Here is a 16,186-nt window from a genome sequence, read left to right as displayed (position 1 = left end):
AGTTTTCAGTATACAAGTCTTGCACTTTCTTGGATAAATTTGTTTCCAAGTAATCTTATTCTTTTTGGTGCTATTGTAAATGCAGTTTTTTCTTAATTTCCTTTTCATTTTGTTTGTTGTAAATGTATAGAAATATAACTTATTTTGCATACTGCAGCTTTGCTGAATTCTTTTATTATCTCTAAGTTTTTTGTGTGAATTATTTAGAGTTTTCTCTAAAATATAAGATATTTATCTGTGATTTAGCAGATTTTAATATAAATCCACAAACTCAGGTGTACAAGAAATATTTCAGTATAAGTTGACCTAATTTTGACTGTGAATCCACCCCCCACCACCACCACCACTCCCTACTACTAACACCACCAATCCAATTTAGTTGGGCTGTTAAGAAATTTAGTGTGTCATTCTCAAGGTTCTCCCCTGGGAATATGCAACAGTTCTATGGCCAAGTAATGGGGAATGGTCTGCTAGACATTGGTCAACTGTCCTCAAAGTTGACCACTCAGATTTCTACTGTCCCCATTCCCAAGGCCCCTTTAATACTCTTGGCTCCCAGCAGCTTCCAGGCTGTTCTTGGATTATGGAAATGCTTTTTTGAGAATGAAATTCTTGGTGCTTATAGGATTATCTCCCAGATAAAACACACAGTCATTCCTCTCTAGGTCTTTTCTCTTTTGCTAGCCCAAAGGAAATCTTTCTAGTCTATGGATATTCACCATCCCCCCTTCTTCTTCTCCATACTATTCTTTGTCTTCTCGCAAACTATATCTTCTCTGTGGTCTTCTTAGGCTTTTCAAAAATGAAAGACAGTAAATCTTATGGGCTGTTTCACCTTTCCACACTGCACCTGAGGTAACGAAATATAGAGCCGACTAGCCTACCTGACTGAAGGGGGTTGGGGAGGAAAATGCTTAGAGGCCAAAAATTAGTACTGTCATCCACATGATGATGATGATTATCATCATCATACTATGTACCAAAAACATGTTTTCCTTATTGTCTTCATCACCATACCCATACTGATATTCACATCCAGAATAAAGGACCTAGTCGTCTATGGTTGAGGCTTCCTTGTCCCTCACTCTTTTCTTCCGGCCTCACCATTTGCTGCCCTGTGTTCCATTCTGTTTGTCCTGTTCTGTGCTCTCCATCTCTCCCTTATCACTTCTCTCTGAAGCTTGGTACTCAACCCTTTTTTCCACCCAAGCTTACTACATCAGTGGTTCTTAAACGGGCTCACCCCATAGAGGAACATTTCAGACTCTCTGAGGAGAAAGTGAAAGAAGGGTATATGATTTTGAAAAGTTCTGTGGGTGATTCTGATACGCCTCCCCAGGTAGAGATGTACTCATCTCTCCTCCAGTTGAGAATTATTGCCTTTAAAGGCTCTTAAATAGCTCTTCCTGCACCAAAAGAATTTTTTTTTGCTGTCTTTAATCATTAGTTTTTATTTTATTGTAAAAAAGTTTACAGGTAAAAGAGCATCACTATACGAAAAGAATTCTGTCAGCTCAATTAAGATATAATTGACATAAAATAAACTGCATTTATTTAAAGTGCATAATTTGATAGGTTTTGCCATATGTATACATCCATGAAACTATCACCACAATCAAGATAATGAACATATGTTTCACCCCCAAAAGTTTCCTCATGTCTCTTGGTAATCCCTCCCTCCTGCTCCTCCCTACCATCATTCACCAGGTAATCACTTATCTCCTTTCTGGTCCTGTAGATTAGTATGCATTTTCCAGAGTTTTATATAAATAGAATCATGCACTATGTTCTCTTTTTTTATCTGGACACATACCTAGGGGTAAAATGAGATGGACAGGAAATTTCTTCCTGTAGGGAGGAATGGGGATAATCAGGAAGAGGCAAACAGGCTTCTAAGGTACTGGTAATGTTTTATTTCCTAAATTGGGTGGTGGGTACATAATCATTGGTTTTGTTACTCTTTAAGTGATTTATACTATATTTGTAAAAATGAATATTTTCACAATTAGAAAATAAAATAGAGAAAAAGAGAATGTGGAGACATTAGAGTCTCGGACTTCGCTTTTTATGTTCACCTTTGGTTGGACTCTAGAAACCATTTGAAATCATTTGATTTTACTGTAGATAGTAAACCTCTCCCCTTAAGAATAGAACAGAATCCCTATTGTAGACCCTGAATAGAAGAAGTCACATTAGGGCCCTTTGGCCTGAGAATTGACATCAGGCCAATCTGAGCAGCCTCTAGAAGAATGACCTTGGTCGTTCCAAAACCAACTGGGGATAAACCAGAACAGTGATGGTCACAGCTGCTAACTGGCCTATTTTTGCTCCTCTTCTGTTGCTTATACACAAAACTGAGGGATCTTAAAAAGTTAAAATGAAAAAGACAGACAATACCAAATGTTAGTGAGGATATGGAGCAACTAGGACTTTTGTACCTTGCTGGGTATGAAATGTAGTTTGGTATAACCAAAAGCTCTACATACACTCCCCTATGACTCTGCAGTTCCTCTCCTAGCTATATACCCACCAGAAAAGGGTATATTTGTTTACTAAAAGACATGTACAAGAATGTTCATAGTAGAACTATTATAATAGTCAAAATTGGAAACAACCTAAATGTCTATCAACAGTAGAATAGAATAAATAAATTATGGCATTTTCAGACAATTAAACAGCAATGAGAATAAATGAACTAAATTTTACACAACATGGATGAATCATACATAATATTGAGCAAAATAAAACTGACCCAAAAGAGTACATACCATATCATTCCATTCATATCAACTTCAAAAACAGGCAAAATAGTCTATGGTATTAGGATAGGTACATTAGGATAGAATATACTTTTTGAGAGGGGTTAGTGACTGGAAGGGGGCTTGAGGAAGTTTCTCAGGATCTGATAATATGATCTTTCTTAATCTGGATTCTGGTTACCAGACGTGTTCACTTTGCTAATATTTATGAATCTGTACACTTACAATTTGTGCACTTTGTATGTATAATTTATGTACTTTGTATGTTTGTTATACTTCAATAAAACGTTCACTCTACCCCACAAAAATATAGTTCTCAGTTAAGGATTACAGATGCTGTGGAGGATACAGAGAAGTAAAACTATGCTTACTGTCATAAAAAATATAAATTTGCATCTAAGAAGTCATCACAGAAAAAGAATTGTGATTGGTTTTTGACTAAGGATAGGATTTGGATGGGAGGATAATTGGAGAGGGCATTCCAAAATGGAGGCACTTTGTTAACCAATTGTCCAGATGCAAGACTGTGCAAGATGAGTTTGGCAGATAGCAAATTGATCAGTTTTGCTGGAGTAATGTTGAGTGGCTGAGAACTTAAGATTGGATGGTTGGCTGGTATCGAATTGTGGATAGACTTCAAATTCCAGAGGTCAGAAAACTGGTCAGGCTCTTGGCCGATTGAGGGCCTGCGGATGTGTTGTGTTTTCTCTGCAAATTTTCTTTTTAAAAAAATTTGTCCCCATTGTTTAATAGTTGGGAAATTTACATAACATTCAGATTTCTGGCAATACTAAGACCATTTATTTTATTCTGAAAAAATTTTATTTTTCATTGGTCATATTTATTTGTCATTAACATGCAAATTTTTAATGTATTTGGGGCTTACCTCATTTTTCTGCCTGGAACCTGTAGGCATTTTTATTTGCAGCCCTGCATTTGGGAAGCTGAATATTCATAAGTATTTATACTAATCCATCTCAGAATTCTGAGAGGATTTTTGGAGAATTTGAAATTAAATAGATTATTTTATGAAATTCCTTTTATTATGGCACAGTTCACAGTATCTCAGAGTTCCTCAGGTCAACAGGAAAATATTTTCATTTAGAGTTTTGACAATTTGTTGCAACTGCCCAGAAATAATTTTCTTTTTCATTTTAGGTACCCCAGTAATTAAAGAGGATGAAGAAGAAGAAAACTAACTCACATTTTTCACTTTCTATTAACTTATTTAAATATTATAAAAACAATAGATAAGTTTTGTATAATTATCTATTTTAAAGATTCTGTGTGGGGCAAAAAGTTCTTAAGAAGATAAAACAGATCTCTCATTCCCATCTTTTTCTTTCTTAATTTACTCAAGCATTGTTTCTCTCCAAAACTGGTAACACTAACTTCATATATTCTAGCCTTCTTTTTAGAAACTACAAATTTTCAACTTCTGTCTTTAGTCTCAGTTATGTACTTTGTGGCCCCATCTACTGAAACCTTTATAGACTAATTGTTTTTAACAACAAAGGAACAAATGTGATTGATTACTAAATTTGTTTAGAATTTTTTTTAGGTCTGGCATTTTAAAAAGTATACTTGATTTTTGAATCTGTGGACCATCTTTCCTGGAGGTTCGTCTCCTTACGATTCAGAAGCACAAAGGTGTCTTGCCTTTGATTCAGAAGGTAGCATGTTGGTGGGAGGAGCTACTCGCATGAACACAGCAGCAACCCTAGGACCAAGATCCCCAAATTCAATTGGAAAAGCTATGGTGAAGAAGAAAAAATTAATATCTTGGAGGCCTTCTATCCCGTTTTGTATTTATTTATTTGTTTTTTTCCAAAAATGTGTGCATTATCAACTGGAATTTAGGTTGTGTTTACCTGCATGGCCACTCGAGTCATTGTGCACAGTCATTCTGTAATATAGGTTGGTGGCTAAGTGACTGTCATGATCATTCCTTTTCCAATAATGTGGTCATGCTACTCATGTGGACCTGGCCTAGGCACTTTTTTGGTTTATAAGGCAGTAGCTATATTTGAATTCCTGGCCTAAATGCTGGCCAGTGATATATGTCAAAATTTGCCCTAATGACTGGTTTGGTGACCCTCATTGTTGGGAAAGTGATTGTTATGGTTATAAGGGTATAGAACTTAAAGATTGGATTTGGTACCTTTCAATAAATGAAACCTAGAATTTCAAAATATATTTTTTAAGAAGTTCTAAGTTAAACAGTTCTTAAAATGTATTATGTAAGTGTTGTGGAGGGAAGAGAGAAGAGATGTTTCATTATGGGATCCCAGGCAAATGGCAATATTTTTGAGGATTGCCTTCTTGTCAAGCATTGTAGGTGATTTAAATAGATGCAGAGCTTAGAATTTATCATGAAAGATAAAAAAAGTTTATGGTATTTCTCTTTTCTGGAAAATGCAGGACACTGTAGTGAGTAATCAGATGAAGACCATAGCAGGCCATGTCACTATCACTAATAGATTGCAGAAAAGAAGTCAGGAGCCATCTGCCAAATTGTGCCTAAAGTCCTTAACCAGAAACTATTAAGATTCTTGTTTCCCCATCTAATTGTGTGATTTTACTTGAGTAAAATCACAGTTAAAGAGGGGACAGTCATTTTTTTAAAGTGGTTGCATAAGTTGTCCTGGGTTTCAGTAGTTTTCAGCTATCACTTAAGTAGGAATTACTTGATTTCTCTAAGAGTCCTTCTGATCAAAAGGGACCACTGCTTTGACAATCAACCCTAAATACAAACAGTAAGTGGAAAAATTAGTCCAATGCCTTTTTATCTCCTTTTAGCTCTTCCTTATAATCTAATAAAAAGTAAACCTTTACTCTGCTCTCACCAACTTACACATTCAAAGTCTTTGGGCATTTCTTTTGTGAACCATGAGTCTTCATTCCCCTTGGTGATATTTACTGCCCACTAAAGGACAAGAGGGAAGGTGATCTTCTTTACTTGTAGTTTGCACATCATCCAGTAGGCAAGCTCGAAGCCATATTCTAATGTGTGGGTACATTTACTATAAGTTACCCTGGAAGTGAATTTAATAGGGAATGGATGACTTCATAATGATTTTATTTGTAAAATGGCTTACAGTTTCAGCATTTGATTTTTCTGAATTCCGTAATACAGAAACTGATTTTCTCCTTGTTTATGAATGTCTTTTAATCACTGGTAGTCCTCAGGAAATGTAAGGTGCTTTCTGTTGTCAGTTTCACACAAAATTCCTATTCATTTCCATTCAACAAATATTTGATGGCCTTCGATACATCCTTTTCTAAAGCCCAAACACATGCCATTAGAAAATGGAAGTTAGGTGTATGGAGAAATTCAGGATATTCTCTCAAGTCATTCCTCAGATCATCCTTCACTGCATAAATTTGGCTGATATTAAATGCCTTTGGTTTATACCTCCTGGGTTAGATATTTGAGCTACTTGCAATGGATACTCTTCTGTGCTCTTGTTTTAAGCATTATGCTATTTTAGTGTGGATCATTTAAATTTCTTCTAGTCTTAAAAATGATGGCAGCACTCTAGAATTAGCCCAGTATTTTCATCTTCCACAAGAAATTTGATCTAAGTCTACTAAGGAATTCAACTTTTCTATATTCCCTAACTCTAACTTTACTACCTGGTCAGGCTTTGAAAGGTTTTTGTGTTCTTTGTTGATAGGAGTTTGTTCCTTTAAACCAGAGTTTCTCAAATTTGGCAGTATTGACATTTTGAGCCTGCCTGATAATTCTTTGTTGTGTGGGCCAGTCCTGGCTTCTACCCACTTCCCAGTTGTGATGACCGAAAATGTCTTCAGATATAGCCATCTGTCCCCTGGGGTGGGAGGACTTTGCCCCTAGTTAAGAACCAAATGCTTTATCCCAACCTTGCTGTTGTTCAGGGACAATTCATCTTCACTGTGTAGCCATATGTCACCTGAGTTTTTATCATCTAAGAGAAGGGGATGTACTTAATAATGATGGATGGAAGGAAATGACACTGGTGTTTCCCTTTTTTGTAATGCTCATTTTTAGAACTTTACAGAACATTAGAAACTCAGGGTTAGAAGGTTCAACTTATCTTTTTTCAGCAGGGTCTTTACTTTCATTTCTTAGCATTCTTGCTTAAGACAGTGATCATTAACCTACCTCTTCCTCAATAGCATCAGAATCCAACTTTATCATAGATTTTGCTTTGTCTCTAAACATTTTGAGTGTACTTTAGAAAATGAATCATCATTCATTAAGTATGATTCAGTCCAGTGATACTTAGATTTGTGTAGACTGTAACATCATTAAATACATAAAAATATTGTGTAAAATTTGGTAAGCATGTATGAAAGTTAGCTGCTGTAGGCATTGATTTGAGTATGATCAGAAGAATGTCTGTCTATGATAACTGGTCAGTTTACTTGGTATGGGTACTAGATCCATTCCACAAATAGAAGTGGTAAAAAGACACTTAAATATGGTTGTGGGCAGAAATTTTACTTGAATAGGTGCCTCTTCTGATACCTTTTATCAGTGTCTAAAGCAGAATAAGGAAGAATAAGAAAAATGAATCTTGACTGTTAATTTATTCTCAGAATTGGTGAAGTGTAAATAGAGTTGAAGACAGTTATCTCCGTAACCCAGAATCTTCCACCTTTCATTCTTTGGACTAAATGGAAAAAGTGTAGGGCCCAGAAAAGTTGGATTCATTCACTTTAAAAAGTTGGGGGAGTGTTCAAAGCTTTGATCATTAGTAGAGCAGTTAGTGTCTTTCTGACTGCAAACTATCAGTTCAAAGCCCTTTATACATTGTTAAGTATTGTTAAAGGTAGAAAACTGCTGAACTGCAAGTTACCTTTTACCAGAAATTTATTCCTTTGACACACGTTTTCTTTATTTAGGCTGCAAAATGTCTGTAAATAATGAACTATAAGACAAGATTCAGTGTAGGAGGGTTGGTGCTTCTGATACAGATAACTTGACCATATTCCTTTATCCTCACTCTCTGTAGCATGTCTCATTGTTTTCTTTTTGTAAAATCATAAAATAGGTGCAATAAGAAAATAAGGATGTTTAAAATCACTGAACTCTTTGAAATCCCTTATCTATGTAACTATTCTGCCTTTTTATAAACCAGTGACTGTAAAGGAAGAAAAATGAAAGGAAAGTCTTACTTTTTTCTGAACTAAGATAAATTAAGTAAAACTTTTTACTTGACACTTATTTGGAGATGACATTAACTGGATTCTAGTTATTTTCTCATTTTGGACAGTTTAAAGGGGAACCAGTCAACCAAATTTAAAAAGGGGGTAAGGAAGAGTAAACTATTTTTCAGCAGATTTGCACTTTAAAATTATGAACTGGATGTTGGTGGAAAGTACTGCCAAAGGGCAGATGGATTAAGTCACCTAGCCTGCACGTGAATGTTAGAGTCAAACCTCACATGCTTGTACTAAGCCTATAGGAGCAGGAGCTGTCAGCACAATCAGAGTTGGGATTTCCGGCTTTCCCTACTTGGGGCTATCTCCCCATCTGCTACATCCACAGTCGTCCCTCTGGAGGATGTGTCAAGTAGAATACTCCTACTCAGAATAGCAACTTTGTGAGATATATTTTCCACATCTAGATTTTAAAAATTTACTTAGGTATTGGATAAATTAAGCTGTGGCTGTTATGAGTGGGAAGTTCTTTGCTTCTTTGATCAGCGGGTGCCTGCCTCTGAGGTGCTATTGCCTGGAGGAATCAATCCCATCAAAAGACTGGTGAGCTGGAAGTGGAAGAGAATATACATATAGCCAGTTAGTTCTCCCAGGTTGCAGTCATGATCAAGAGCGTCATTCCACAATCTGGCTTTAGAACCAACACCAATCTGAAGAACATTTTAACATCTGTTAATACTTTGGTAATAATCTTTTATACAAAGGCATTTTGTAGCATGACCTTACGACTAAACTTATTGTGTGTTAAATTATTTAGAATTGTTGAGTTTCAGAATGTTATTTTGTGCGACTTATTTTAAAATAGTAATAAATTGTGTTATTTTATATAAAAAAAATTGTATCACTTTTGGTTACATGACTGTTAGTTTTAGCTGATATAGAGCAACTCTGTGAATTTCCAGTGATACTCAATTCTGATGAAATTCAGCCTTTGGATAACATTTTTTTCCCAGGCAGTTTTTATGTGTGTAAGGGAGAGAGAAAATGAGACTCATTTCTTTATGCTGAATTTTTTTTTTTTTTCCTTCCCAGTTCACTACTAGTGATAATCTCCTCTCCCAGGTTTGTCAGCCTTCTCCAAAAGCTCTTTGGGCACCATTTCATAATTATTAGTCTCCTGGAAAGCAATTACAGGGACAGCAAATTACTACGGCACTTGACCATTCCTCCTCTCCTCACTTCCATAATGGCACAAAGTAAGGGTTAGATGATAGGCCTTTGAAATGCAGTCTCCTGGAAAATAACCTGACCTTGACCAGCCCATTTTTGATACACAAGAAACAGGAAGAATCCTTCACTGTCATGCAACACTACACATTTTGCGAGCACATATTCTGTTGTATCCACTCAAATATAATTGTGGTCACAGGAAAAGATTGTAACACAGTTTCCATTTCTTTGGTTATAAGGATACATTTCTTGCTGCTTGACCTCCCTTAAAAAGCAAAGTTTAATTTCCGAGCCTATAAAGAGAAACCTTAGTTCAGATCATAAATTGTTCATTATTTTTGGTTCATTGTTTCCTATAACAGAAGATGGACAGCTAGGATCCTGACATTGTTTTTTAAATATTATATATTATATATAGTAAAAATATATATAAAGTTAAATACAGTAATAAAAGTCAGAATCCTAGGTGATATTCCCCCCTCCAATGATTCAGTCAACTATACAGCTATAAAAGGTATCTCTCTCAGTACAGACATAGAAGGATGCCTAGAACATACTGGGAAAAAATAAAGAACCTGTTTGTTTTTAAGAATGTGATGTGTGTGTGTATCCATATGGTGGCTGGTCAGCGTGTGTGTGATGGGAACATATGGTGGGGAGTAGAGGACTGTGGCATAGCAGTATGTAGTGGGAAGATACAGCATTTATGAGGAATGTGTGTAGGGGGATTGAGGGAGAGGCATGTGGTGGGGGTGGGTCAGGGACATACAAGAGTTTATGGCAGGTGGGGGAAGAATGTGGGGAGGTAAAGACACAGGAGTGTATAAAACATCTGGAAGGACACATACCCATATTAGCTTTTATATATAAATTTTGTACCTTCTGTATGAATCTGCTATGATTTAAAAATCTTGTTACTAGGGAAAAACACCACTGAACCCTTATCTTTACATAATTTCTAGATTTACTAAAGATCTCAAAAGACAGATACCTCCAATCTGCAGCCAAATAAAAATGTTTTGACCCAAATTTCCCTTTTTTAAGCTCTTGCTATAAAACATTCATTTTACACATGAATGTATGCTGAAGAGTCAGTTATTTCTTCATGAAACAAAAGTTTAGCTAAATAGGGATTTAAAAAGGGAGAAAAAGCATTGCCGGATAACCTCCCCAACCCCATTTCAGAATTACCTAAAAAAATATTTTACCTACATGTCAATTTAACCTTTTACTATCTGCCTTGAAGGAAACATATAAAAATTGAATACATTAAAAGAAATTACAATTTAAACTCACATAGCTTAAAAATAAATCAAGGTTTGATTTTTTTAAAAAGGAAAAAATCGTCATACAAAAAAGGATATAGAGCTTAATTACACTGAAGAATTTTATACATGACAGAAAAAAACTTGACAATAGAATTTTTAAAATATTTTTATTAGTATATATGTTTGATAACTTCAAATTTTAGAACGCTTAGAATCAGCATGAACAAGGAGACCTGTTTGATGACAAAGACGTGAAATGGGGGAATGTATTATTACTCTGGCAGGTTCACATCAAGTTCTCATGTGATTTATATCTGTAACTTATACAGTGAAAAATTCTTGATTTACACACCTCTACAGTTGCAGTATTTTTTTAACACCCCAGTTTGTAGTCTCAGAATACTTTTCAATTAAACTGACCAAAATGTTTAAAGATGAGAAATAGGAAATTTGCACTTCAGAGTTAAATAACAATATCTAATTCACATCTTTCCATTAATATAAACTAGGAACAATTTACAGTAAGCACAAAAACTATCCACGATATTAGTAACAATAACAGTTCACATTTTTGCTGAGCACTTCCTGTGAGTCAGGGCCTGGGCTAAATGACTGAACATGCAATTTCTCATTTAATTACCTGGAAGGGAAGTGCACAGGTACACTTGTTTTTCACAACTGACAATGATGCCATGAGGACAGCTCACACTGAGCAAGTGTCCAAGCCTTTACCTGGCATTTCAGCCAGCATGAAGCATTTGTATTGTAGCAGTTCACAGTGCTCACTTGCACAATTTTACGAATGCTACACAAATACACAGGCCTGGATCGCCACCACCCACCCCCACCCACCCCCCAAAAAACCAAACCAACCAGAACACATCTATGCATTTACTGATCAGAGACATCTATAAAACACCAACAACGGAAAGGCTGTGATCTAGGTCTGCACTAAAGCCCCTTTCTTCCAGCGATTCAGAAGTGCCCCTCCAAGCCTAACTGCAGGAGGGCAGCCTCAGCCTCCTCCTCCTCCTCCTTGGCCTCCTCCTCTCGGATCTGCACCAGCAACTGGAAGAGGTTAGGGGCCGGCCCTTCCGCAGCCCCGGTCAGCCACAGCTGCCTTCGGATGGCCCCGCTGTGGTTGGCCCCGGCAATGACTTGCTCCAGGCGGGCCTGGTTCACGTTATCTTTATCTATGGCCCCCTTGTCCACCACCTTCTGCAGCAGAGGCTCTAGACGAATGACATAAGCAGATAACTTTTCTCCAGGGTTCTGATAAGTGTTCAGAAATCTGACCTGCGCATCCCTAGAGCTCTCCACGCTTCCAAACACCTGCTCAAGAGCCTTCAGGCATTCGGCGGTGGTTATGGCGGGGTTGTTGGTCTTAAGGATGCGAATGACATCCGAGGCGGGGCCTCTAAGACTCTCAATCAACCGCCGCCTCTTTTCTACATCGGACACTTGCCACTCCTCCATGACCTCATTAGTGTGCTCCAGCCAGGGATCAAAAGTCTCCTCCCCAGGCCCCGGGATGTCCCTCCCCGAGAACAGCGTCAGCTTCTTGTACCAGATGGATTCAACAAGAGGCTGAATAACATTATCCAAAATATAATTCAGCATCTCTGCTGGCATTTCTGGACCTGGGACCGGGGCGGGGTTCTGAAACCCAAGGACCCGGGCAACATCTTGCACGGTCCACCCCTCTCTCGCTAGGAAGAGATGCAGCCTTTCTAAAAACTCAGCGTCGGAAGTTGGGGGCTTAAAGACCACTTTCCAGACCCCGCCCTTACCCGGCATCTCCCGAGGGATGGCGGCGTAATCGACAGCGCCAGTGAGCTCTAACAAGGCTGCTTTCGCATTCTCTTCCCTCCAGAACATTCTCCCAAGCACTCGATAGGGTACCTGGGGCATCGCGGCCTGGAGGGTCTCTTCGATTTCAGCCTCGTCACAGTTCACTGGGATCCCCCAGACCAGCAGGGCTCTCTGGGAGTTCACATCCATCCCCCTGCACCAGTCTTCCAACAATGTCATCGCCATTTTCCCAACTATCAAGTGGCGCCAATTCTACAAGTACGGATTCGATTGTGGTTTTGGTCTAGGGCTTAGAACAATGCCAGACTCTCCCCCAAATAAGCCCGAGGGAGGCAAACTTCACCAATCACAATTAACGAAAGACATCAGAGTCCTATTCTTGCCTTTCCCCTGCCCCACCCCAAATACTACTCCCTTAAGTCCGTCGGGGCGTTCTCGGAGCGAGGCCTCGGAGACGCTCAGTCCAGGCAGTCACGCGGCCGGCGCCATCTTGCGTCCCCAGTCAGGCTTCGCGGCCGAGGTCCGCCGCCTGCAGACAGGGCGTCGCGTCGCGGCGAGGAAGGCGAGGCACAAGGGCGGGTGGAGAAGGCTGGCGCCTCCGAGCGAGAGAGGCCGCCGGGGTGTGGCCGCCTCTGCTCGCAGCCGGGGCGCTGAGCACACGCAGCCGCTTCAGGCGTCCATCAGGCGTCCATCAGGCGTCGGCGGCCAGAGCTCAGCCTTCAGGGCGGCGACCTGGCGGACGAAGACTCTGCCGTCCACGAAGGGAGTGACTGTCCGGAGATCAGGTTGCAGAGGCGACAGCGGCTGGACCAACCGGGCGCGACTTCTCGGCGACCCTTCTAGGCAGCGAGGACGACCGAAGCGGAGGTGCTAGAAGGACGGAGAGGCGAGGCTATAGCCTCCAGAGACCAGCAGAGGCGGGGCGGCCGAGCGCGCCAGCTGCAGCGGGCTCCGGTGCAGCGTGGTGGCAGGAGTACTCACCCCGCAGCAAACCAAGGCGTTACTGCCGCAGTGGCGGGCGCGGCCCAACTCACGAGCGGCTGCGAGCGCGCCCCGCCCCCGCGTCCGAGCCCCACGCGTGTAGCCATGGCAACGGTGTCCCAGGCGACGGGAGATCTGCGCGCTCCCGCATGGGTAGGGGTTCTGGCACTGGTTTCTTTGATGGCGCATTTCCTTTTTCAAGTTTTCCAGACCTTTTTTTTTTTTTAATACAATGAACAAATACTGCTGAGCACCGTGTGTAAAAAATAACGATCGCTTCACAATAAGGAAATAACAAACTATGATACTACAGCTCATAGTAACTTTGGAAATTTCCTGTATATCTATTTGTTAAATCATGCTTTGCAGGATATTGCCTTTTTGTATGTATATTATATTCCATTATAAGGAAATAACTGAAACTGTGGAATTGTAACCTATAATAGTCTTTGAAATTTGCTACTTGTTAAATTGCACTTGGAAAGTTATCACTTTTATGTATGTGTTATATTCTACAGTAAAAAATATGATTAAAAAATAATGACCTGTGTGGGGAACCAAGCTTTTCGTGTCACTTAGACCATGTCCGGGGCGCCCTGTAAAGATGTGTGTCTTGTGACTATGACAGCAGCGTTAACCATTGACCCCAGATTGTTCTTTCTTATCCACAGCAGGATGTAAAGATTAATATCTGAGAGACCCTGAATGCTTTTGATCACGTAGCGTGATTTAGCTTTGTGTAACGAATAAATAACTGGAGCACAGGTGCATCAGCACCCACTTGGCACATGATGCAGTGGGCCCCCTGCTCCCTTAAATCTTAACTTTGTGTCTGTGTCTCACTTCAGCATCACCCTGTCAGCAACAACTGGCACCCAACGTGGGGCCCGAAGAACCGGACCTGGTTCCTGACAGAAGAATCGCTTGAAAGACTGAGGTACAGCGGCGCTGGAACTCGGGTGGAGGTAAGGGCCATGTTTTGTATGCTTTCCTTGTAGAACGACCCTGAGCATTTTAAGCAGGGTAATGGGTAATGTTGAAGGACACAATAAATATGTGCCATATATTTCCCTCTTGCGGCAGCTGCTGCGGGCCGGCAGTGTCAAGGTGGGGAAGTCACAAATCTTAGAATTCCTGCAGGATCATCCATATGGGAACTTCCCATTGGGAGCTTACCATTATACAAGTGTGCTTCCCTTTAAAAATGCATGATGTATCCCTTAGCTTAGTGAGAATTTGGTTGTGTTCTTTCTATAACGTTGCTTGGTAAAATCAACAAAACTATTTGTATGGTGATGACATTCAGAAAAGTCCAACAATGAGCTTGAATTCAAACAAAAATCAAGGCTTCCTTTTCTCATGCACAAATTGTTGTATGAGCATGGTATATTGCACCTTTGATTCTAGAACTATTTTTTCCTTTAATTGCCAGTTTTGCAACATTTTTGAAAAGTGGGGAATTTAAATAAAATTTAAATTTTCAGCAACCAAAAAAAAAAAAAAAAAAAAAGAATTGCTGCAGGTTATTGAAAAATACTGCTCTTGGTTCCCTACCCTTGGCTCTCTTAAATTGCACGACTGGGAGCGGGTAGGTAAGGAATTGAAACAAAAACATATGCAAGGAGTTAATCTACTAACTGTTACTATTTGGTTTACATGGTCTGTAATTAAGTCTGTTCTTGAGCCTCTAAAAACTGATGAGGAGGAGGAGGACGGGGAATCTGGTGATAGTCCTAGTCCCAGTCCTCTTTCTGAAGATGAGAAGGATGATAAAGATCCTATAAAACCTGCTAAAGTCTTTTATTCCTGTCAATGCCCACAACCTCCTTCTGCTCCTTGTTTAGATGAATGGCCTCCTCCTCCTCCACCGCTTCCTCCTACACCTAGCAATACCCAGGCACTTAAGCCTGCTTGCCTTTCAGGTGTGCAGCAGGGCCTGGCAGAGGCTAGGCAGCAAGGAGATTTAGAGGCTATATGTTGTCCTGTTGCCTTCTCAGTTACGATTCTTGAAGAAGTACCTCCTGGCCAAGACGCTAATAATCCTGGTGGACTTTATACTTACTTCCATGAGCATGTCCCATTTGCAGTTCTTAAAGAATCGAAAAAAGCTGTACAAACATATGGGGTTCATTCCCCTTTTTCAGTTGGCATATTACAAAGTTTAGCTGAAGGTTCCCGTCCAATTCCCATAGATTGGACCACGTTAGCCCGTACAGTCCTTAGCTCAGGAGAATATCTACAATTTAGGACTTGGTGGGTGGAACATGCAGAACAACAGGCTGCACATAATCAGCAAAATAAGGTAAATATAAATTTAGATCAGTTACTGGGCCAAGGAGATTATTCCACTGTTGAGAAACAGTCTGTTTATAACGATCAGGCAATCGAGCAGATTCGCCGTTGTTATTTGCAAGCTTGGAACAAAATTGAAGCTAAAGGCAAAGCTGCACAATCCTTTCAAAAGGTTTTGCAAGGGCCGAAAGAATCATATCCAGATTTCATTGCCCGGCTCCAAGAAGCAATACACCGGCAGGTTAATAGTTCAGAGGCTTTGCATGAGTTAGTTCAAGAACAATTGTCCTTGCAGCATATCGAAGAGTCTTTTAGTCCTTGGAATTCTCCTGTGTTCCCAATAAAGAAAAAATCTGGGAAATGGAGAATGTTAACTGACCTAAGAGGTGTTAATGCTGTTATTCAGCCTATGGGACCTTTACAACCTGGGCTCCCAAATCCTAGCATGATTCCTGAAAACTGGGCCTTAGTGGTCATTGATATTAAAGACTGTTTGTTTTCCATCCCCTTAGCCAACCAAGACAAGGAAAAGTTTGCATTTACTATTTTGTCACTTAACAACAAAGCTCCTTCAAAACGATATCAGTGGAAAGTCTTACCACAGGGGATGCTAAATAGCCCCACAATATGTCATACTATGTGGACCGTGCCTTACAGCCAGTCTATTCAAAATTTCCTAAAGCCTACATCATCCATTAT

At 39.8% G+C, this 16,186-nt stretch overlaps 2 protein-coding genes across 2 annotated transcripts in view; one reads left to right on the top strand and one right to left on the bottom strand.

Annotated features, from left to right (window-relative positions):
• DNAL1 (dynein axonemal light chain 1) overlaps positions 1 to 9,706 on the top strand; it is a 70,958-nt gene extending 61,252 nt beyond the window's left edge. Inside the window, exon 8 of the mRNA XM_037832332.1 lies at positions 3,918 to 9,706. Coding sequence (XP_037688260.1) covers positions 3,918 to 3,958 — 41 coding nt within the window. The 3' untranslated portion in view covers positions 3,959 to 9,706. The remainder of the gene's footprint in view (positions 1 to 3,917) is intronic.
• Positions 9,707 to 10,552: 846 nt separating this feature from the next.
• Positions 10,553 to 13,260, bottom strand: PNMA1 (PNMA family member 1). Its single transcript, XM_037832331.1, has one exon. The coding sequence runs from the start codon at positions 12,437 to 12,439 to the stop codon at positions 11,378 to 11,380; it is 1,062 nt and encodes a 353-aa protein (XP_037688259.1). The 5' UTR covers positions 12,440 to 13,260; the 3' UTR covers positions 10,553 to 11,377.
• Positions 13,261 to 16,186: the final 2,926 nt, after the last annotated feature.

The sequence above is a fragment of the Choloepus didactylus genome, chromosome 4 (assembly GCF_015220235.1).
Source record: "Choloepus didactylus isolate mChoDid1 chromosome 4, mChoDid1.pri, whole genome shotgun sequence".
In the NCBI taxonomy this organism is placed as follows: domain Eukaryota; kingdom Metazoa; phylum Chordata; class Mammalia; order Pilosa; family Megalonychidae; genus Choloepus; species Choloepus didactylus.
The sequence above is the reverse complement of the archived record's forward strand: the minus strand, read 5'-3'. Positions and strand labels throughout refer to the sequence as shown.